This window comes from Vigna umbellata, chromosome 7 (genome assembly GCF_029865625.1).
Source record: "Vigna umbellata cultivar VRB3 chromosome 7, Vumbellata_1.0, whole genome shotgun sequence".
Taxonomy (NCBI): domain Eukaryota; kingdom Viridiplantae; phylum Streptophyta; class Magnoliopsida; order Fabales; family Fabaceae; genus Vigna; species Vigna umbellata.
This window is the reverse complement of record NC_142171.1, coordinates 26,623,615-26,645,923: the sequence shown is the minus strand read 5'-3', so window position 1 is coordinate 26,645,923 and position 22,309 is coordinate 26,623,615. Positions and strand designations below refer to the sequence as shown.

General features: G+C 31.1%; 2 protein-coding genes and 1 long non-coding RNA gene across 6 annotated transcripts; 1 reads left to right on the top strand and 2 right to left on the bottom strand.

The window, feature by feature from the left end:
- The first annotated feature begins 1,733 nt into the window (after nt 1-1,733).
- LOC124823848 (ribose-phosphate pyrophosphokinase 1) lies at nt 1,734-12,768 on the top strand. Of its 4 annotated transcripts, none has more exons than XR_015781016.1 (10): nt 1,734-1,895; nt 1,975-2,160; nt 4,076-4,324; nt 4,902-5,045; nt 5,880-6,047; nt 7,694-7,763; nt 9,386-9,467; nt 10,497-10,656; nt 12,147-12,545; nt 12,626-12,768. XR_015781016.1 is itself a non-coding variant. In XM_088095030.1 (9 exons), the coding sequence occupies exons 1-9, from the start codon at nt 1,788-1,790 to the stop codon at nt 12,366-12,368; spliced, it is 1,389 nt and encodes a 462-aa protein (XP_087951156.1). In that variant the 5' UTR covers nt 1,734-1,787; the 3' UTR covers nt 12,369-12,768. The 4 variants fall into 4 exon arrangements, 2 of the variants coding, with proteins under 2 accessions (XP_087951156.1, XP_047152112.1); XR_015781017.1 differs by having other exon boundaries at nt 12,147-12,549; XM_088095030.1 differs by having other exon boundaries at nt 12,147-12,768.
- Nucleotides 12,769-12,864: 96 nt separating this feature from the next.
- LOC148195596 (glutathione S-transferase F9-like) lies at nt 12,865-14,515 on the bottom strand. Its single transcript, XM_088095031.1, has 3 exons — nt 14,289-14,515; nt 14,164-14,212; nt 12,865-13,504 (listed from the first exon to the last, which is right to left on the bottom strand). The coding sequence occupies exons 1-3, from the start codon at nt 14,430-14,432 to the stop codon at nt 13,017-13,019; spliced, it is 681 nt and encodes a 226-aa protein (XP_087951157.1). The 5' UTR covers nt 14,433-14,515; the 3' UTR covers nt 12,865-13,016.
- Nucleotides 14,516-16,583: 2,068 nt separating this feature from the next.
- LOC148195595 (uncharacterized) lies at nt 16,584-18,037 on the bottom strand. Its single transcript, XR_015780741.1, has 3 exons — nt 17,898-18,037; nt 17,681-17,749; nt 16,584-16,866 (listed from the first exon to the last, which is right to left on the bottom strand). It is a non-coding gene; the product is annotated as an uncharacterized LOC148195595 (long non-coding RNA).
- Between the last annotated feature and the right edge of the window lie 4,272 nt (nt 18,038-22,309).

Here is a 22,309-nt window from a genome sequence, read left to right as displayed (position 1 = left end):
AGAATTGAACCACCACTAGATCAAAAATAGCGACAAACCACCAATAAAACATGACAACAACGCAAGCAACAATTCAACCACCACACCTCATGAACGCAACTCACCGTGAGCCATCAACCATTACAGTAGCATCAATATCGTGCCACTGAAAACATGAAAACTTGGATAAATAAAAAACGCATATGCACCACACACACGAAGAATACTTGCATCAGAAGTAGACAAGAGCATTTTGTGACTTAGACGAACGAGATTTATATCCTTGTCATGGTCTATTGAATAAGTTTCGTCAACCATGTAAGCAACTTTCATTGTGGAGGACGGAAGCAACCATTCATTCAAATACTATCAACGTGTATAATCTGCCGATTTATACAACATGATAAAAGTGACTAAACTAAATATAAATTATAGAATTTGAGAACACGTTAAATATTAAAAAAAACATTTATATTGAGCGAAAATTGAGAAAATAAAACCAAAGTATTTAAGTCTTCCGGGAAATATTTGATATGTTTTAGAAAACTTATTCTAGAAATTTCGTTAAGAAAACTTTTGTTTCAAAATATATTTCATACATTCTTGAAAGGGAAAGCTTGTTCCAGAAATCTTATAGAGATTACATAAGTGCAGCTAGAAAGTACGTTTGATTGAATATAAAAAAACGTAAGGCATTATCGTGTCCTCGTTTTATGAAATTAATAGGTTTAATAATTTAGAATGTTACTATTTCTGTACGTTAATCTCAAAGTCATTGTATTTTTTTTTCTTAATTAAATTTCTATTTTTATAAAATTGAGTTTTTGGAACAGTTATCTTGTCATGATTTAAAAAATTTAACGTCGTTCCGTCCAATTAAGATTATAATTGACTCAATTTTATAAAAATAAAAACATAATTGAGATAAAAGAAAATAGGAGACCAAAAATAAAAACAAAATTAATGTTGTAAATTATAGACAATAAATATTTAAAACCTAATTGGTTATTTAAATTCGTGAGTAGATATTTGTTTTTGATTTTCTGTTAAATAGGAACGTGTTTTTTCTTTTAATAAGTCAGATTTGTCACTGACCCGATCTTTAGGAGGTGAAGCTAAAATCATGTTTGGTGCGTGAAAGTGAGACTTTTTATTTTTGTGGTTTTTCACTAGGCTATATTGTATTCTCTTCTAGAGTTCAATAACAGATTTCAAAGTACTAAATTTCACAGAACATCTTCTTGTTGTGTTCACAAAATTTGGATTAATTTATCAAATTAAGGATATCATTTTTATGATTAGATATATTTTTTTGTTTCTAAATTATTTAAAAGAATCGTGTTTAATTATTAAAATAAACTATATACTTATTTTATTTTAATATTGCATAAAAATAATGTAAAATATTTTTTCTAATAAACAGTACATAGATAGTATACTATAATATATGTTGACTTTTATGAAAGGCAAGGACAAAATATTATGTAATTTAATTAAAAATAAAATATAATTTTATAGAACATTTTGAAGACAAAAAACTTATTTAGTTTTATTTATTTTATGCTATTTATAAACTTTGTTCTTGATTTAACAATATTATATTATTGTTTTATTTATTTTTAGTTCAAGAGAAACTGTAAAATTTTCTACCTTTTCTAAATAATTCCTTAAAAATAGGATTAATTAGTATCATTTTGTAATAAACAGACTAAACAAAATATATTATAAAACACAGAAATGAAAAAAAGGACATATAAAGATAGCTACGCTATCTGAAAATATCATCGTGTTCAAAGTTTCGAAACGCCATGTCCACTCTGCAACTTCACTCCGCTCCCACTTCTTCCTCTTCGTTCGCTCCGATCACCAGTTCTCGCTTCTTCCAAACCTCTCGCGTCTCGCTCCGAAACGCCGTCGTAAGTGAATCTGCTTCCGATTCTCTCGTTTTCTTCGCTCTATTTATGGAACTGTTTAAAGGAACGCGCGTTTCTTCAGCGCTGCAAGGCGATAGAAGCAGTGCAATTGGAGAATGGGAGGCCGAGCGCCAGCGAGTTCGTCGTCAGCGGAAACGCGATTCCGAGCTACGTCGTGGCGCCGAACGCGCGGATTCGTGATTTGGTTCACCGGAGCGACACGCGTCTGAGAATATTCTCCGGCACCGCCAATCCCGCGCTTTCTCAGGTCGTGCTTTTTCTTGAGCGATTTGTTTTGTTTTTGGACATCTGGAGTAGGAGAACTAGAGTTCGAATATGTAGGAAATGAAATGATGAAGAGAAATTAGAGTTCATGTAGGAGACTTTAACGTCGATCGATAGGTATTTTTAGTGTTGATAAGCGATCAGAATAAAGCTTTGTTTAGATAACTTTTTCACGAGAACTTATGAGATAGTAAAATTAATAATATAAAATGAATTAAACTTCTTTCATAAGTTGATACCTCAACTTTTAGATAAGTTAGACGAGAGAACTTTTGTAAAAGTTAAAATACCGAAGTTGTTTGAACATTTAGGAGAAACTCAATTCGTCTTGTCTCTATTTTATTTTTTTATAAGTGTTTATGGATAAGTTTATTGAAATGAAGTGTAAGAGTAATTAGAATTAGAGTTATACTTTGGTAGTCCATGTGATAAAAGTTTTCAATAAAAGAGAATAGGTTACCGCGGTGTCACACCAAAGATCATAAGGAATTGTATACAAGTTTGTTTGGGAAGTGAATAAAATCAATTGGTTAGGAGTAAACATGTGTTTGTTTAGTAGTTGACTTTATGTTTACGAGACAATAAAACCATGATTTGTCTGCTTGGTTTTATGACATGAGGAAAAATGTTACTTTCATGACCTGTGTTCTGAACTTGATACCAATGAAACATGAAGAGATTAGTAAATAATAACTTGATTTAGTCCCAGGTCTGCCAAATTGGCAATAGATAGCGGTATTACATGCCCACATATTTAACACATAAATTTGTCTCGACCAAAATTGCCTGTGAAGGAGAATACCTGCAGCGAACCACAAAAATAGGTATTGGATGACTGAGACGGAGATGAAAATAGAATAGCTACCAGTCAATATTACTTGACTAAATAAGATGGCAGAAAAACAATGGATTCAACCTACACTATTGTGCTTTTCATTGATGCATATATAGGATATACATAATAAGGCAAGACCCTTACCTTAAACACTACCCCTAAAGCTGGGTACGTACAAAAGAAATAATAATAGAATAACATTACATTTTAACAACAATAGATAGGTTTCATATCATTCCATTTTATGTTAGACTGTTAAACTGTTCCTGCCAATGTCATTTCGTTATCCTTTGTTCCGTTCATTTTTCTCAATCTAAAGTTAGCTGAAGTTTTTTGTACACAGTCATTGAGTCATGTACTCACATATCAATAAATCGATGTCTTTTTTGTGTAGTAGTTGTAGTACTCAAATTTTTACATTGACACTGTATTGAAATGAAAAAACAAAAATAAACTTCAGTTGGGTATGGAATTTTTTGCGCAAACTAATTAGTAATTTTGTTTTAACATTTTAATAGTAATCTACTCTGTAATTCTGATTAGCATTGTATTTCATTGAAATGAATTCTCTAGCTTAGAGTGAGTAATTTTTTTTTCATTTGATATATTTTTTTTATGATTGCGAGAGATCACCTTGTTTTATGTTTCTAAGATTTATTTGTTTTCGCATTTTGATTACAAAACCGTTTCCTCATTTTTAATGTGCATCCAGATTTTAAAGATTTGTACAATAAACGTTGGAAACAACCTTTTGTTTTTTGTTGCTTCTTGTGCTAATAATTAAAATAGGAATTTTAAAACAAAGTGACAGTTTCGTTATTAAAAAGTGAAAACACAAAATGAAAAAAGAAAACAAGTAAATGTGCCATAAACAAACACCACTCTATTTTTTCCATTTCCTTTTGTTCTCTATTTATTTATTTTATTTTATGTAAGATGGAAACAATTGGTGTGGTTAGAAATGAATGTATGTAGTTTTATGTATTAATTTGAAGTCTTATGTTACACACATGTTATTCTTTAATAATTTACTGAAATGTTTGATTTCCATGAATTTAAGTAGGAAATTGCGTGCTACCTGGGTCTGGAGCTTGGAAAAATTAAGATAAAGCGTTTTGCTGATGGCGAGATATATGTTCAGCTCCAAGAGAGTGTCAGGGGGTGTGATGTGTTTCTTGTGCAGCCCACATGTCCTCCTGCAAATGAGAATCTTATGGAGCTTCTCATAATGATTGACGCTTGCAGGAGAGCTTCAGCAAAAAATATTACTGCTGTCATTCCATATTTTGGATATGCCAGAGCTGATAGAAAGGTCTGTTTATCAGCTTACATATGTACAGTACATTTATTGTTATGAAATTTGTCCTTCTCATTCCATCATATCCCCCCAGGATGTTTGAAATTGTGCTTTTTGTTACTTGCACAAATTCTGATGTAACTATTCATAAACCATCGTATGCCAGTTTTCTAAAGACATATGGTACACTTATGATAGAATAAACCATTATTAAATAATCTGGAAAAACGAATTATTGCATAAGGCTCATATCTCAAGCTGCTTAACCTTTAAATATGACCCATTTTATTAGTTATTGCAATTTGTGGCAATTCTAATATTGATGACTGATTCATCCCTTTGCATTAATTTATTTGTCTCAATTAGTAATGAGCCCAAAGAAGATAACATTTCTTGTATTGATAACTTTTATGTTCACCATCGTTCACTAACTCTGCCAAAAACTTAAACTGTTGGATGAAATGCATTTTTTGGTATAGATTATTTGGTTGTAAATAATTGCTTTGCTTTTTTCAAAGCATTTGTTGGAAAGAGAGAAACTAAACTTCCAAATTCAATTTTGGTATAAGATGCTTTTCATCTACTGTTTCAGACTCAAGGGCGTGAATCCATTGCTGCAAAGCTTGTAGCAAATTTAATTACAGAAGCGGGTGCAAATCGTGTACTTGCTTGTGATCTTCATTCTGGGCAGTCCATGGGTTATTTTGATATTCCAGTTGATCATGTATATGGACAGGTAACGAGCTATTATGTCATTACCATATAATGGCTTCCAAGAATAACTTTTTTTAATCTATTAAACTCAAACAAACATTCCTTGGATATTTTGTATATTTGATAGTCAGTTCAATATTTGTTTTATTGGTGCATCTCAATTCTGGACTGAAATAATACACTTCTGGTGGCATGCCAATTTTATTGTTTATAATTATATGATAATTTAAGTTTGTCATAAAGAAACTTGAAATCTTGGTTTTTTTAGATGTATAGAAATCTTCTAATTTTTTTTTTCTCCGTTCAATCACACATGGACTCTGGTGACTTGCAGCACTTTGTTCTCTTGTTAATAAACCTTTGAACCATCCCTTAGTATCTTCTAGTTATTTGCTGTTCTTCGTAAATTTTGGTATGGAGACCCTTTCATGCATTTTGTTGTGCCATGTGTTGTGCTGGGGCAGGTTAAATTAAACAAATTGTTATCCTAATGCCAATGTCTAATTGTAATGTGTTTGTGATCAGTAGCAATAATGAGAAGTATTTTGTCTGTGCTGCTTTTCAGTTCGTCCATGAAATACATGGTTAACTGCAAAATGTACGTTGAAGTCTTTGCTTGGATGGTTAGTAGTGGGTTTCTTAATGGTTGGGTTCTAAATTGATGTTCTTGGAGGATTTCATGTAGTACTGTGTTAGACTATTCTAGGGAAAAATATATAGTATTCAAATTGGTACCTGTCATTTTCTGCAAAATTTGAGATCTAATGATATGTTCACTTTGTATTGGATTTCAATAATCATGGATTAATGTAATTGAGTCATTGGTTAATCATATGTTCTTTTGTGCCACTGCCAGCCTGTCATACTTGATTACCTTGCCAGCAAAACTATTTGTTCAGACGATTTGGTAGTTGTCTCACCAGATGTTGGTGGTGTTGCCAGAGCACGTGCTTTTGCCAAAAAATTATCTGATGCTCCCTTAGCTATTGTTGATAAAAGGCGTCATGGGCATAATGTTGCAGAGGTATGATTCTTTGTAAGTTGGAGTTTAGATATCTTTACTAAAATGACTAAAAATAAGGCTCTTGGTAGCTTGAAATATACAGAATTCAGATAATTCAAATTCAGTTATGATACACAAATTTAGAATTTTTAGCATGACTTAAGATTAAAAAAGGAAAAAATATATCTTTGGAGGGCTCGAAAGTCCCCTCTTACTATCTTCTATTTATAATGATAGAAGTATGATATAATGAGAAGATGAAAAATCAAAAGACTGCACTAGACTAGACACTTAGGTGCGAAACTAGGTACAACTCATAGGTATAACAGGATGTGGTTCCCAACACGTTACTTTCTACCCAGCTTTTAATACTTATTCTAACAGCATGAAATAAGAGTCTTGGTTTTCCACTTGTAAAATGATTTATATCTTTGTTATTTTTCAGCTCATGTTAAATTGTCTCATATGTAAGACCAACTATTTAAAATCTGGTCCTGGACAATACATAATTAGTTTGGCCAATGTTTGAACTAAATGACATAATAGTTATATAAAATAATTCAGTTCTTACACCCACGCACACAAACATATAACTCTAGATATTTGGAATTGCACCATCCTTGTAAATTTCAAGTATGAGAAAATATGTGTACACTTCATATACAACATCCTTTTCATCATCAAGGTTTCTACCAATTGATATGTTTCCACAAATAATTTAAAGTTATTTTATTTTTATTCACAATTATTGGATATGTAAAACTCCTCCTGTTAAGTCCTAATCAATGAACCTACAAATCCCATCGAGTTGTAGCTGATTCAATTCAGGTAATGTAGACATTCCTTCATTTTCAGTCTGAAGCATTTTCAGTTTGTATGAATTTTTTGGAAAAATATGGCACAATTTGTTGTCGTTCTTTGTCACATTGCACGAATAGATTTAGCAATACAATAAGAACAAAGCCTTATCCCACTTGGTGAGATTAGACATTGGCTCGGTTAGAGTCTAAAACTTTAGGAAAGGATAGATTTAGCAATAATGCAATTTAAATTTTGTTATTTTTCTGACAAAAAAAATACTGGTTGAACATTACTTAATTTAAAACAACCTAGTGGTAGTGTACTATTTCCTAGTTCTTCCTACGACTGTTTGGTAAAATTAGTTGAAAAGGTGGCTGAAAGTGGGAAAACTAGGGTAAGAGTTTCTAGTTAAACTAGTTAATCAACTAGCTAGTAATTGTCAGATGACAGATAAAAACGTGATTAAATCGATAATCTAAAAAGTGTAGTTATAAACTTGGTTTGCATTTCCCTCACAAAGTCATCTATGATCTGGTAACCACTGCTTGGAAGTTTTATACATATATATACCAATTTGTAGACAGTTGGTTTTTAGTAACCTGAATCAAGTCTGGTTCTTGGGTTTGTCCTGGGCTTCCCAGATTGAGCATTTTGGGACAGTTCAATCCAGTCAGAACTTGTGGCAAGTTCCAAATCAGTTACCAGACAAGTTGAGTTTTAAAACAACGCCTAAGACCTTTGATGGGTGGCCACTGACCAATATTATTCCCTTACAATTGATGATAAATCATAGTTTATAAACTATTGTTCTAAACTAAAGCACCTTCTAGGATTTGTCTTGTGATTGGTTGAATCTCATCTTGCAGGTGATGAATTTGATAGGTGATGTAAGGGGAAAGGTAGCAGTTATGGTAGATGACATGATTGATACTGCTGGTAAGTCAGTAAAACTCTTTATTTGCTGGAGCGAATGATGATAGTTTGTCTCTGATCCTTATAATCACTTTGATTTGTTCCCAATACTTGTGCAATATCTTTTTCCTCCCTTTTTCTCTCCTATTTATGGTTTTTTTCAAGTAAAATGGATTAATTTTCTTATTTTTCGTGGTAAATGGTGTGAACTTCTGTTGTCTAGTACCCAAAGTAACTATAGACACCAACAAAATCTTCATTTTAGCTTCAATAAAGATAATTTTTAGTTTGAGAATAGTAAAGTTGGATGTCTTCTGCTATTGATTTTCAATGTTTTATGCAGATACAGTTTCTTTTTACTTTGTTTTGTTGTTTTTTTTTCTTTTAGTTTTAGTACACAAATGAAGAAATATAGTGGATATTCTTGTTTATATTAACATTATTTTCGGCTTCCTAATATATTCTTTATATCTTTGAGTTAAAAACAAAGGTTTCCCTCTGCTATCTTTCTCTCATTAAAGAAGTCGGTGAAGACGAGGAAGGAATTACTGTTGTTTTGAACCCTTTGTAGTTATTGCTGTTTTGAACATTTTGGTGGTAGATATATGAACATAACCTTTCTCCCAAAAGGATAGGAATGTATGTGTTTAGCCTGCTATTTTGGAAACTATTTTGAATTATTCTCTATAAAATTAGTTCAAGCAGAAAGAACGTAACAATGAGATTTTTTATTTATTTGCATAGTTAAGTGAAGTTAGTCCTTACCTTCTGATAATTACTTGGTATGCTTTACTTTGGACAATGAAAGAAATATGATTGAATTTAGAGTTCAGAGCTGTCTTGTTGGAGGACATTATTTAGAGTAGATGTTAGTAACTTTTGATGTTGCATTGGGTTGCCATAGTGGTGCATATGTGAAATTCATGAATTTGTGACTTAGTAATTAATAAAAAACTTGAATTGAATTGTCATTCTAATTAGTTATTTACTGTATTATGAATTGTTTGAGCCCTTATTTGTACTTCCCCTTGTCTTGGTAGTAGTTTTTTTGGTGAAAATAAATGCTTGCAGATAATTGTGGAGGTAACTTCAATCATTGAGTACTTGAATTTTTATACTCTAACTTAATCTTGTGAATTTAGTACAGATTTACAAAACATTGAAATTCTATTCAGAATGTTGAATCTGTGCTACCTCTCTTCTAAAATGGCATTATCATGGTTGGAGTTAAAGCGAGAGAATCCAAATTCAGTTGTATTTGATGTTGTGACATCCTTTTTCTTTGTCATTCCGTGACATTGGCATCAATGCTTCTATCTTCACATTTAATTAGATTATAACATGATATATTTTCTAGGTCAGTTCCTTTTCCAGAGTTTTGAGTGAAATAGGCTTAAGCTTGAGCGGGCATGTTAGACATGAAAAGTTATTACTAGCTCTGTATCTAGCAGCATAAACTTCAAAGAGTTAGCTCCTTGGTATCATACATACCATTCTATTCTTTTGTGGTGATTATTTTTAGCTGAAATTTTGTGTAGGGATAGCTTACACTTCTAAGTGTTTTGTTTATTTATGTATTCTTTTATTCAGCAGTATGACTTGTTTGTCTTATCAATTGTTCTCAATAAAATTTGGCTGTCTTGTAGGGACTATTGCCAAAGGGGCAGCTCTGTTGCATCAAGAAGGGGCAAGGGAAGTCTATGCATGCACCACGCATGCTGTTTTCAGGTATAATGACTGCTATATAAATCAGTTATTTACTTTTAAGGTTTGTTGCAAAACACTTCTATGGTGACATTTTGTGGTGAATCTGCAACAAGGGCCAATTATCAACAGATTGTTTTCCTTCAGGTTTTGATTGAGTTCTTTGTTTCATTATTTTGGCAAATACATGGGAAAAGAAACCAGTGGACGCAAGCTGTTTTAAAAATCCCCTACATACAGAAAAACCTATGTAGTAATGGAAATGTGATTAGAGTTGTAGAAAAAGAAGTTTCTTCTATTAACCCAAAAGAATACAATCTGAGTTTCCCCTTACAGGATAAAATCTCCCAGTCAATCCCTTTCTTATGAGGCAACATTCCTTACTTTCCCAATTTTCCCAGCCCCAACTTACAAACTATTTATTCTATTATGGGGGTACCTATCATGTACTACTTTTTTTGCTGTTGCTGTTTCGTCTTATGCATTGTGTATTTCCTTTGAATTTGAAAGCCAGGAAGTATTACACCGTTGGTTTCTCATTTGGTGATTAACTGATCTAAGCGGCCTAGAAATCTTTAAGTATGTGGGTACTTCTTGGGTGGAGGTGACAACCTCAATCAGCTTTCTCTTGTCCAACGTGGCCTGTATTTTATCATGAAAAAATGGATGGTAGAAACATGGATTACTAGTTCTCCTGAGGAAGTTGCAATACTCATTCAACCTTCCTAATTATTTTTCTTTATATTTTGTCCCTATGCATACCTTTTCTTTTCCTTTAGCATAAGTGGGTGTCTGGGTAGATTTGAAAACTGTAAAAGCCTTTTTGCCTCTTATATGGTGTGGGAGCCTCACTTTTCTTGTGGATAGAAAATTATTTGTATTTATAGAGATAGAAAAAATTTCCAACGTTTGTTCTCCTCTTTTCCGGTGGCCTGTCATTATGGATATATGAAGTATGTATTGCAATGATGGTTATTAGCATAAATGTACAATTATATCCCTTGATGTAAGGCTGTTTTACACATGATTTATGCATCGTTCTTGTCTTTGCAGTCCTCCTGCTATAGAGAGGTTATCAAGCGGTTTGTTTCAAGAAGTTATCATAACTAACACAATTCCAGTAGCAGAACAAAACTATTTCCCCCAATTAACTGTCCTGTCGGTGGCAAACCTTCTGGGCGAGACTGTATGGCGAGTTCATGATGATTGCTCAGTGAGTAGTATATTTCTGTAAAATAAGTTTAGTTGGTTGTTTCTTATTCATGATAGAGAAAACGAGACCATCCTCAATACTCATGCATATGCATCCTTGCGTACGTACAGTATATTTTTTCAAATAAATTAATAAAAAAATCATTGTTTTATAGCTTTGGCTCTTCCTGTTCATCACTAGATTGTATTGATAATCGCATGTCGGTGGTTAGATTTGATTTCTAATAATAGTTTAGTATGTTAGCCTTTTCACTTTTGTCAAACAAAATTTCGGTTAAGATAGAAGTTTTAATTTTGTATGGGATGAAATGGTGCCAAAATTAGATTTATGTTGCAATTTTTTCCTTTTTTCATTTATCTTCCTTGTCAGGGTGGAATTGAACCTTATTCAAGTTTGGGCATTGATTGAACAATTTGTATCATTGGTAAGCACGTTCCAGCTTAAGACACTGCGGTAACAAGCGGCAAAATTGTAAAGTTCTATTATAGTGAAAGCTTTATGTTTAAGGATACCCTTATAGAGAGCTGTTTCTGGAGATTTTTGTACGTACAGAATATGTTATAGGTATTGGAAATCCACACTGGAAGTCGCATGGCGTCTTTGTTTTTCGTTTTAGTACAGATCTTTAAGTAAAAATGGTGAATTTTACTCGACGATTGGTATTGAATTGTGTGGCTATGTTCTCAGACATTCCATTCCTTGTCCTTGTGTGGTCGTAGATTCATATCAAACCAGCTCAAGCATATACTATATATATTGCATGATTTCAAGTATCCTTAAAAATAGTTTTACCTTATTTAATGACTTTTTAAAATGAAAAATAATAATGCAAAAAATCAAAGTGATCATGATTATTCTCGGAATTGACTGGACTCCGAAATTATTGTTTTATTTATTTTTCTCTGAACGGAAGTGGGCATCAGCCACAACAGAATGCCATCTTTATTATACAGTGCTCAGTAAAATGTAAAGGTTTATTGTTAACTACTTTTTTTTAGTGGAATAGTTAATTGTTAGATATAATTGTCAGTTCAAATGTTTTTTTTTTCTCCTGCTTGGATCGAGTTTTCTTTTTCTTCTTAAATTAAAGTTAATTTTTTTTAGTTCCTGTAATTTATAAATATTCACTTCTAGTTCTCATCATAAATGACGTTATAAAACCTTTGTTTACACGGCCAACATCGTATAACTCAACATGTCACTATTCACTTGACTAAGTGGAATATACACGTTTTATTTGGATGCAAACATTTTTTTTCTAAGATAGAATCTTAATTAACTTAGAGAAAGGATTCATCAGGGCACAACATCGTGAGGAGAGTAATGGAGTCAGTGTTCATTATGCAAGGGGTCTAGTTGTACGTCAGCTTCAATCGTGGCATTTTCATCTCATGATTTACACTATGGATGAAGCTATTGGAGATGTTCTGATTGGAAATTTGTGTTTTTTTTATGTATTAAAGTAATTGAAATTGTCTCTGATTTTGTAGAAATCCAAATCGTGCACAATTTTTAAACGGGTAGATGTAGAGGAGGACGTAGAAGAGGAATGTGGTGATGAGACTAAGCAACAACCAGAAGTGGGAAAGAAAGAAGTTTTCCACATGCGGAAGAAACTATTTGCAGAGAGAAGAAAGGGTTTGATTTTGCTTTGTGTTGTAGTACTATGTTGGGCAATTATAATATGGTTGTGTAATGTGCAGCCCAAATGAGGGCCCAAATAAGAGCTTTCCAGCCCACCAAAACATTAAACAAAAAAAAAGGAGAGAGTTAGCTGCAAAGGAAGCTGACATGGTAGAATATTCAGAGGGCAGGTTTACACTAAGAGGCACTACAACAAGGCGTAGGAACTTTTATTGGAAGTACATTGAATGAAAGGCATGTGTGTGGTGGGTGAGCTCTTGGTCTGATACCTTTCTTCTTTCTGCTATTATGTAATTCTCTTCTGAACAATTTCTCCTTTTGCTAGGTTGCTGGTGCTAAATGCTTTTCTGAAAAGTTCTCCTCTATTATTAACACTTCTTTTATTATTCTAATTGGGCTGTTAACAATTTCATAGTGTTCAAACTGTTATTGTTGAAGGGAGGATATTCAATTTTTTTGACACAATTACTCCGAGTTCCAATTACATTGATGCTTTCACTAAGCTCCATGGCTAAGAATACCATAATGAAAGAGATGCAAGCGATGATTAATTGGATCAATTGGTGAAACATAATAAACTCATAAAATGGCATTTTATTTTGACCATGAAAGCCTTTTACATAGCTTTGATTCACATGTTAACACCAAACTCTTATCATATGGTCCAGAACTACTACGAAGAAAAGGAAACATTTTATTCGGAGGTGAAAGAAAAGCTAAGACGCTGTTACTTTCATCTCCTTAAGCACATCATAAACGTTTTTGTAGGTCTGAAGAACCTTCTTCCAAGAGGGTCTGCTGCTAATATCATCCCACCAACGACTCACATTCTTCCTTTCTCTAACCATAAACCCTCTTTCCATTTCATTCACCAAATAAGAAGTAAATTGAAGATGGTTAAGATCAGCAAGACTGAAGAAATCCCCTGCTAAGTACTTTGTATCGGATAGCCTCTTTTCATAAATGTCAAGAACTTTTTCGAGCTTTTCCTCATTCTCTTTAACGGCCTTTGGGTCCATTGCTTCACCATTTAGTACAGAAGCAAAGTACATCTTGATCAAGTTGTAGATCGGTGGAGTATAGTTATGCCCTTCAACTTCAAGCCATTGTTCCACAAGCCCTCTCTCTTCCATTGTCTTTCCCAACAGATTCGTCCCTTGATTTTTGTACTTTTCTGCATAATACCTCAGTATTGCCCGTGATTCTGCACAATCACTTATGTTATATTAAATCTACGTATAAACAAAGAAAAATGATTATTACTAGCGGTACCACGACACATTTTTACATTCATTTGAGACACAGTATAAATATAAAATAATCATAAAAATGTAGACTTTTGTATTTAAAAAAAAATTAAGATTATTTAACACACCTAAATTTTTTACATTTATTTGACACTATCCTTATTTACTTTTTACTCTCTTTCTTAAAAAAATACAAAAATTTACATTTTTATAACCATTTTACTCTTATAATTTGTGTCAAATGTAAGAAAAAGTGTGTCATGATATCATTACTTTTTTTCTTTTAAGAAAGAAGAGAGTACAAAATAAAAAAAAATAATAAATGAATATAAAAAATTTGATGTGTGTCAAAGAATCGTTTTTTTTATGTCAAATGAATGTATATAAGAAATCATTACTCATAAACAAAATACGAAAAATGAAAGAGTAATGGTATTATCACACACTTTTACATTCATTTGACACACTGTAGAAGGGTAAAATAGTCATAAAAATATAAACTTTTTGTATTTTTTCAAGAAAGAAGAGAGTAAAAAGTAAAAAAAGATAGTATCAAATGAATGTAAAAATTTTATATGCGTTAAAATATCACTTTTGAAAGGGAAAAGGGACAAACCATAAAGAACATAATCCCCATCTTGAACAAGAGGCATCAGTCCAAAGGGCTGCAAACAAGAAGCAACAAGGAATGAGATCTGACATATAGAATGCCTAAAAGTTCCATAAAGAAAGAAAAAGAACCTGCAACTTGAGATATTCGGGCTGTTTGTGTTCTCCCTTAAAGCCATCAACATGCACAGTTTCGAACTCAACTTCCTTCTCAATCAGACACACTATCACTCCCTTAGTGCTTCCATAGTCTGGGCCATACACCTTCACCACCATTCTCAATATTACAGGAAATTTTATGCAGGAATGAGCGTTAAGCTTCTGTTCTCTTATACTACCAACCTCAACAAAAGGACAATGAAGTTTCATGACTGGCTAAGGAAAACGGACCACTTTATTCAATAATTCTTCAAGTGCTCAAAATATTAATTCATACCAAAGTTAATAATGGTATTGCATTAATAACTATAATAAAAACAAAAACGGTAGTAAAACACTATACACTATTTTTAATTACGACCATCAAGGTGGATAAGGCTTAATAAATATAATAAATATTTAATAAATATAATAAATAATAGTATTAAAGCACAATTCAATGTCTTATAAACAAGTGATGACAAGAAGTGAGAAGGTGTTAATTTACCTATTCAATTTTAATCTTCTAAAGTAAAAATTCATTTTAATCCTAATATTCATATTTAAAGAGTGTGAACATTTTCTCTTCTCTTATTCTCATCAAAGTAGTATATTCGTACCCTAAAAAAGTTTTATTATAATTTAGACACTAAATTTTTTGATAAATAATTAATGTTAGTGGTCAATTTAAAATCTAATTGGTTATTAGTTATAATTTATTCATAGTGATTATTTTAGAGACTAATGATTTTTAATTTATAAATTAGTATCTAAATTAGTCTAGTGACTAATTATTTGTTGTTTCTAAAATTGATTGTTATTTGATAATTTTTTTTTTGTAATAGTCATATTTTACTTATTCGTTTACTATTTCAAATATTAATTTAAACAATTGTTTACAGAAATAAAAAATTACAACAAAAATACATGATATTGTAAAGTATTTAATGCAAAAAAAAATTATTATTATATAAATATTTTTAATATCTGTGAATACTTTTATTAACTCTTTTTTTTAATTAGATATATGTTTATTAATAATAATGAGATAATAAAATGAAACTATCACTAGAACCCCAGATAGCAAAAGTCAAATATTAATCTAATAGTCAAATTCCAATAATACAAAAATTATAATTTGATTATAAATTAAATAATTATATTCGAATAATAGAGTTAAAGTTGATTTAAAAATAATTTTAGAAACATTTAATAAAAATATGAATTTTAATAAAAATATTAGTGTCATACTTATATAAAAACTAAATTTGATTTAAATTTGTAAAGAGGCTTTTAATTTGAAAAAATTTAAATTTGAATTGAAACAAATAAAAATATAAAGACTAAATTAAATGTAAAACATTCAAACGTGACACTGTCATTATCAAATTATATTGATAGAGTCATGTTTCAAAACACTGACTTAACAAGTGAACATTTATAAAAAATTAAAAAATTAAAAATAAATAAAAAACAAAAAACTATAAAGGGATACAAAATATATATTTAACTTATTGATATAATAATTATATAAATTTTACAAAACATCAAGAATTAATTGAAAAAGAAAAATTTGAAGATCACTTTAAAATATCTTGACAAAAATTAAGACCAATTGATCATTTAAGTTAATAAATTAAACACTATCATTTCTTTTATTGCACTATTTAAATATAATACCATTGAATGTAATTATATTATTTTACAAATATAACGTATGATACTAATAATTTTATTAAATAGCATTAAATAATTATTTAATATTTTCCGATTTAATATTCCAAACTGATCATTACATATTATACATTCAATTCATAAAACGTAACTATTATGAAATATTTTTTGAAGCTTTTAACCGTATATTAATTAATACAATAATGTTTTTAATAAAATTACTGGAAAATAAGTGCAACAAAATTACTGGAAAATACGTGCAAACATACACACACATATTAGTAAAAAGTTGTGTAATAAAATTATAAAATTAATCCAAACCTAATCATAAAAAATTGTTTATTTGAATTTTAAAAAATAATTATGTTCTGATTAAATTAAATGAATTATGTTCTGATTAAATTAAATTAAGTGTTTATATAATTTGGTTCAAATATATATTTAATAAAAAATCAAACTAACCCTTACCAAAATCCTCCTAAAATGTATAATAATTTCACTTTTATGTTTTACTCATCACAGTCATATTAGTATTAGAATACCTTATATAAAACATAATAAATTAAGGTAAATAATTTATTGAAAATGGTCAATCTGTATACAAAAACGAAGACCTTTAAAATTAAGTAAAAATCAAATTAAAATTGTAACATCCCAAATATATAATAACCACGATCATATAACATAGGTGTCAACATTCAAATAAAGAGAACAGTTAGAGCATGACTTGCGATTAAGTATGAGATTACAATCATCCATAAAAGAAGACAGAATTTAAACTTAAACAGTTTAGAGTATTCAAAATGTCATGAGTTCAAAGAGAGGAAATCCTAAGTAGACTACACTGCAACATCAGCATCCTCCAGTACTTGCTCCAAAGGTATCTCCTCAACCACATCTGCTCTCATCCAAGTGGATGATCATCGCAAAGGAAAAACATACACAAGCAACACGTAACACAGAAGCAAGAGTGAGCTAGATGAACAAGCAACATACATAAACTACAATCCATCAATATCATCATGTTTAGTTACATATAAAAAGAACAATCAAAGAATGTCATTCAAACCATGCATTAAGTACTCAACACGACTCATCCGGATTTGTATAATTGTTGAACTATTGGTCGTCTTTGCACTTGCATAGTTCAGCTGGCCCTCCCCAACACTATGCAAGGTAAATCCTCATACCAGTCTATGTCATTTGGATAGGAATTAGATGTACTAAACCAACTCAAATTCTACTCCAAAACATCAAACTCAATAACTAGAGGACCCCAAACCCAGTTCTAACACTTTGTACCTATTATGACCAATTTGGTGACTCAAACAAGTCACAATCCACTTGCTAAGACTTCCCCAATAGCCCAATTATACCCAGAACCCCTAACTCTCAAATTCACTACCTCACTTCCTCCAAAAGGACCTAAAACACTACCAAATCACCAAGTTTTCTACCTAGCTAAAGTTACAACAGATTTCACACTCCAAATCACTTCTAACATGACCCAATATAGTAATTAAGTTCATCAAACTCACTATAAAGCAATCAATCACAGTTCCATCAATTACGTCATTCAATTCAAACCATCCTATATACTTCAAATCCAGAGTATCGTAAAAAATCGCACGACAGTCCAAAATTCAACATGCATTCATTTACAAAGCAGATTCAAGAAATAAATTCAAAGAAAAAAAATTAGCTCCCCTTACCTAGGGTTCTCACAGTACAACTCACAACAACGACTCCACAGAACCTCTCACAACGAAATGCACAACACCCTACATTCACCAAATTGGTGATAGGAAACAACTCTTAGAGTTAGAATGAACAGAGGAAGTAGAAAGGATTATTACTAGCTACATGCAACAAGTAGAGTTGTATGCCCTAGGTTCCAAAATCACGGAGGAGAAAGGGGAAATGACTTACCCGCTGAAGAACGAGAATTTAATCGGATGATTGCGAAGCTCTCTGCACCGCGGTCACTTGAGCACCACCTAATCAAACATGCAATGACTGAAGGTGAGGGAATGGTAGAGAGAAGACATAGAGAAGAAGACTGAGTTCTGAGTTTTTAGAGAGAGAATGAAGTTGGGTTAATGAACCAGAATAGGTCTGAAAATGGCTTTTAAAGGAAAAATTCCTGGCTTCATTAACTTAATACTCCATTAAATTTTTAAATAAATTTTCAGGTTCTTACAAAAACTCTCTAACATATTTTTTTTTATCAATTTTCTAAGGGAGTTGTCTATCACCAAGGAAATTATTGAAAAATAACCTATAGCGAATAGTGATATGAATACATTTATACGAGAATTATGCCTTAGGAGAACTTATAGCTCAATCAAATATAAGTAAAAAATATATGAATTTATTAATAAGGAAAATAAGAAAATCTTATAATAAAGGCTATGAACAAAAACTAAATATTAAACCACTTACATGATTTATAATATATCTAGTTCAATATCCTTTAGCAATTCTAATTAAAAATACTCTACCAAAATTAATCACAAAAGATTAAAAGAAATATGAATACCTAAAATATAAATAATTTTACTGACAAATATACTCAATCCAACAAGAAATATCGATGTTCTAATACTTACAATACATAACGAAAAAAATGTGTATATTTCAAAGTCTTCAAACGAAGAAAAGAGACAAGATAATTTTTGGAGGATACCAACATGGAAAAATTATTGGCACTAATAAGGTAAATATGAAACCTTCTTTATTTAGTAATGTTCTTTTGTATATGGTCTAAAACACAACCTATTAAGTATAAGCAATTGTGACAATGATTGTGATGTTGTTTATAATAAAGATCAATGTATAATTAACAACAATGATGAGATTAAATTATTTAATGCTAATTGAAAATGTAACTTTTATAAAATTGATATGGACGAGTTATTAACTCAAAAAGTCTCTTACTTTTTGTGACCATAAAATAATATTATTGTCAATGGCATAGGAAATGTGCCCATGCAAGCTTAAGATTTCTTGCAATGCTAAGTAAAAATGTCTCATAATAGGCTCATCAGACATGTCATTTAGGCCGAACAGATTTTACTGTTCAGAGGCGAATGCGAGCGATGAATTGAGGGTGAGAAGGTGTTCGTTTGTGCAGATTTGCAAGCGGCGAAATGCATTGATTTGCGAGATGGGACTGTTTCTTTCATCTCGCTAAAATGAGGAGATTTGCGCTGATTTCTTCGCAAATTACGTGTGTGCCCTCATAATTTTGTTAACTTTGCAGTTTCGATGTGCATCGCTTGTAGCCCTAGCTGGCGAGATTCTCTGCCATTGACACAACCATTCAAGACGAAGAACGGGGTTGATTGCAGCTTGATGTTGAGGACAACTTGATGGATGAAGATGAAGTTTACTGAAGCAACGACGCTTGAAGAAGAGGTGGTTCATGGGCGTGTATTCGGTTCCACAAATATGGTACCGATTCTAGTGGTAAGAAGAAAATGAAGATGAAGTTGTATTCAGTTCCACTCCTTCAAGAAATTGCACAGAAAAATGTATTCAGTTCCACGTTCTTGTATACGGTTCCAGCTTTGAAGAATGCATGTGCAGTAATCGGTTCCCCAACATTCTTCCTCCCTTGTGCATGGCTGATGCGTGTTGCGGGCTGATGCGATTTTGGTGATGGTTGGAGTTCGGTGGTGATGGAGTTGACAATGAAGTTACGGAGTGAGTTGGTTGTAAACTCGTAACTGGCAACTTTTCGCTGCACCTTCCAAAGTTCACTGTCGGAGTTGAAGATTCCGTTGTCGAGGAGGTCATGGAGGGGGTGGATGAAGCGTTCACCCTTTGGGTAGTTTTTGAATTGGGTTTTGAGCATATGTTCGACGTTGTCGGGATTGGCCATTACGATGATGTTGAATCTGTAGGGACGGGACATGACAGTGGTGTTGGTGGGGCAATCATTGAGGACTTGGGTGGTCCATTCGAGGAAGCGATGGCGGTTTTTGAGGAATTCCAATAATCCTCTGATGAGAGGGTAGGGTCTAAAGCATTTGTTGTTGTGGGGTTTTTCTCTGGCGAAGTAGAGAGAGAACAAAGAGAAGGACAAGGAAGAGGAAGGACAAGAACTCCATGTTCGTAGTAGAGCAGAGAAGGAGTGTTGATCATGTGTCTATTTCTTTTATTTTTATTTAGTAATAATAATTAGTTAATTAATTTAATATTTTTCATAATTTAATTATTATTTATATTTTCATATAATTTAATAAATAATAATTATTATTAAATAAAAATAAAAAAGAAAACTTTAACCCTTGAAAATACGGTTAATATATTGAAATTAAATATGATAAACGTATTTCCAAAGGTTAACATATTTTATTTAAATTTTTATTTTAATTTTGTAATATTATTTATTTTCTTAATAATTAATATTTTATAAATTAAAAAATTAATATATATTAATTTTATAAAAAATATTAAATTAATTAATTGTTTATTATTATTATTAATTAATTCAAAACGTAAAAAAAAAACCTTAACCATAGTTGGAAATACTTGGTAGTAAATTATATTACAAACAAATACTACATTTAAAAATAAATTCATTTTACTACATTATAATTTTTTAATTTTTAAAAATTAATTATAATTATTATTTATAATTTTTGTCTTTTTATATACATTTTTACAATTACATATAACTTTAATAAATAACATTTTATAATGTAATACCTAGGGACATTTTGGTAATCTTTAATTTCTATCAATAAAACAAATTTTTTAAATCTATCACATCAATCAAATCCTACACTAATTCTCACAAACTTTACTTCTAAATCCACTCTCAATTACCCACAAATCCACTCTCAATTACTCACAAATCCACTCAAAAAACAACAAAAAAATTATCCTTAAATCCATTCAATTACTCTCCCCCAAATCATCTCCCACAAATCACCTCATGTGAACAAAACATTAAAGACAATATTCTCTATGAGTCATGTATTAAAGACAAGCAAGTCAAAAACTCTATCAAAAGTATAAATGTGGTATCCAAACAAAGACTTCTTGAACTAATACACTTACATTTTTTTGGACCAACTAGGACTAAGTTTTTAAGTGGTCTAGTTATTATTAATGATTATACTAGATGGAGTTGGGTAAAATTATTGATCTTCCAAAGTATTTTGTATATTTTTGAAACAAGTTCAAAATTAAAAAGGGTTTAATTGTTTTTGTTATAAGTGATCACAGTGGAGAGTTTGAAAATAAAGATTTATTAAACCTATTTGAAAATTGTAACTTTAACCATAACTTTTCTCCTCGAAGGACACAACAACAAAATGATGTTGTTGAAAGAAAAAATTGTGTTTCACAAGACATGGCTAGAACAATGTTTAAGGCTAACTTCATATCGAAATAGTTTTGAAAAAAAAGTAATTAATACATGTTATTTACAAAATTGAATTTACATAAGAGCATTGATTAAGAATACTCACTATGAATTATGAAAAATAAAAATAAAAGATTCAACATTTTTTTTAATCCATTTGGGGTATAATGTTTTATTATAAACATAAAAGAGAGTTTGGGACAAATTGATTATAAAACTGAAAAAAAGAATTTTACTTAGATACTCTCAAGCATCAAATGCCAATAACACATAACTCTAGAACATCTAATATTGAGGAAGATGTATATGTAAGATTCAATGACCATAGCAACTCGAGTTTTGACGTTTAATATACAATATATAACAAAATATCGTTTAGTGAGTATAACGTCTAAGAGAAATGCATATTAGAACATATTTGTTAAAAGCAAGCAAGATAAATAATGGCGTGTCAATTATAAAAGTTTAAACAATAATTGTCAAAAGCGCGTCTAGAGAAAACAATAATAAAGATGTATGTTTTATCAATTGAGATACTACTTTCAAAAGAATAGATTCATGTTAAACGCTCATACAACGAATCATGCCTAAACGCTTAACGTAAGAACATTAAATGCATGAACATATTGTACATTTATCTACTTTATTTTTTTTCTCTTTATCTGTGCAGATAATGACAATACCAAACTTTATTTAAAAACACTACACATGGATCAGAAAGATGTTGAGAAATAGGAAGACATTTATGAAATGTTTCCTTAAAGCTTTATGTCCTGTCATAATCATACAAGATCTCACTACTAAAGTAATGTTGCTCTTCCCAAGATGAAGAATAGTACAATCTTCGTACCAGAAGCCACTTACTCTCAAGAGGTTAAGTCTCTCTAAGTAACGATTATCTCTCGAAGAAGACTATATATAAGGAGGACCCGCAAAAGAGAAAAAACAATAACTTATATAGAAGAAG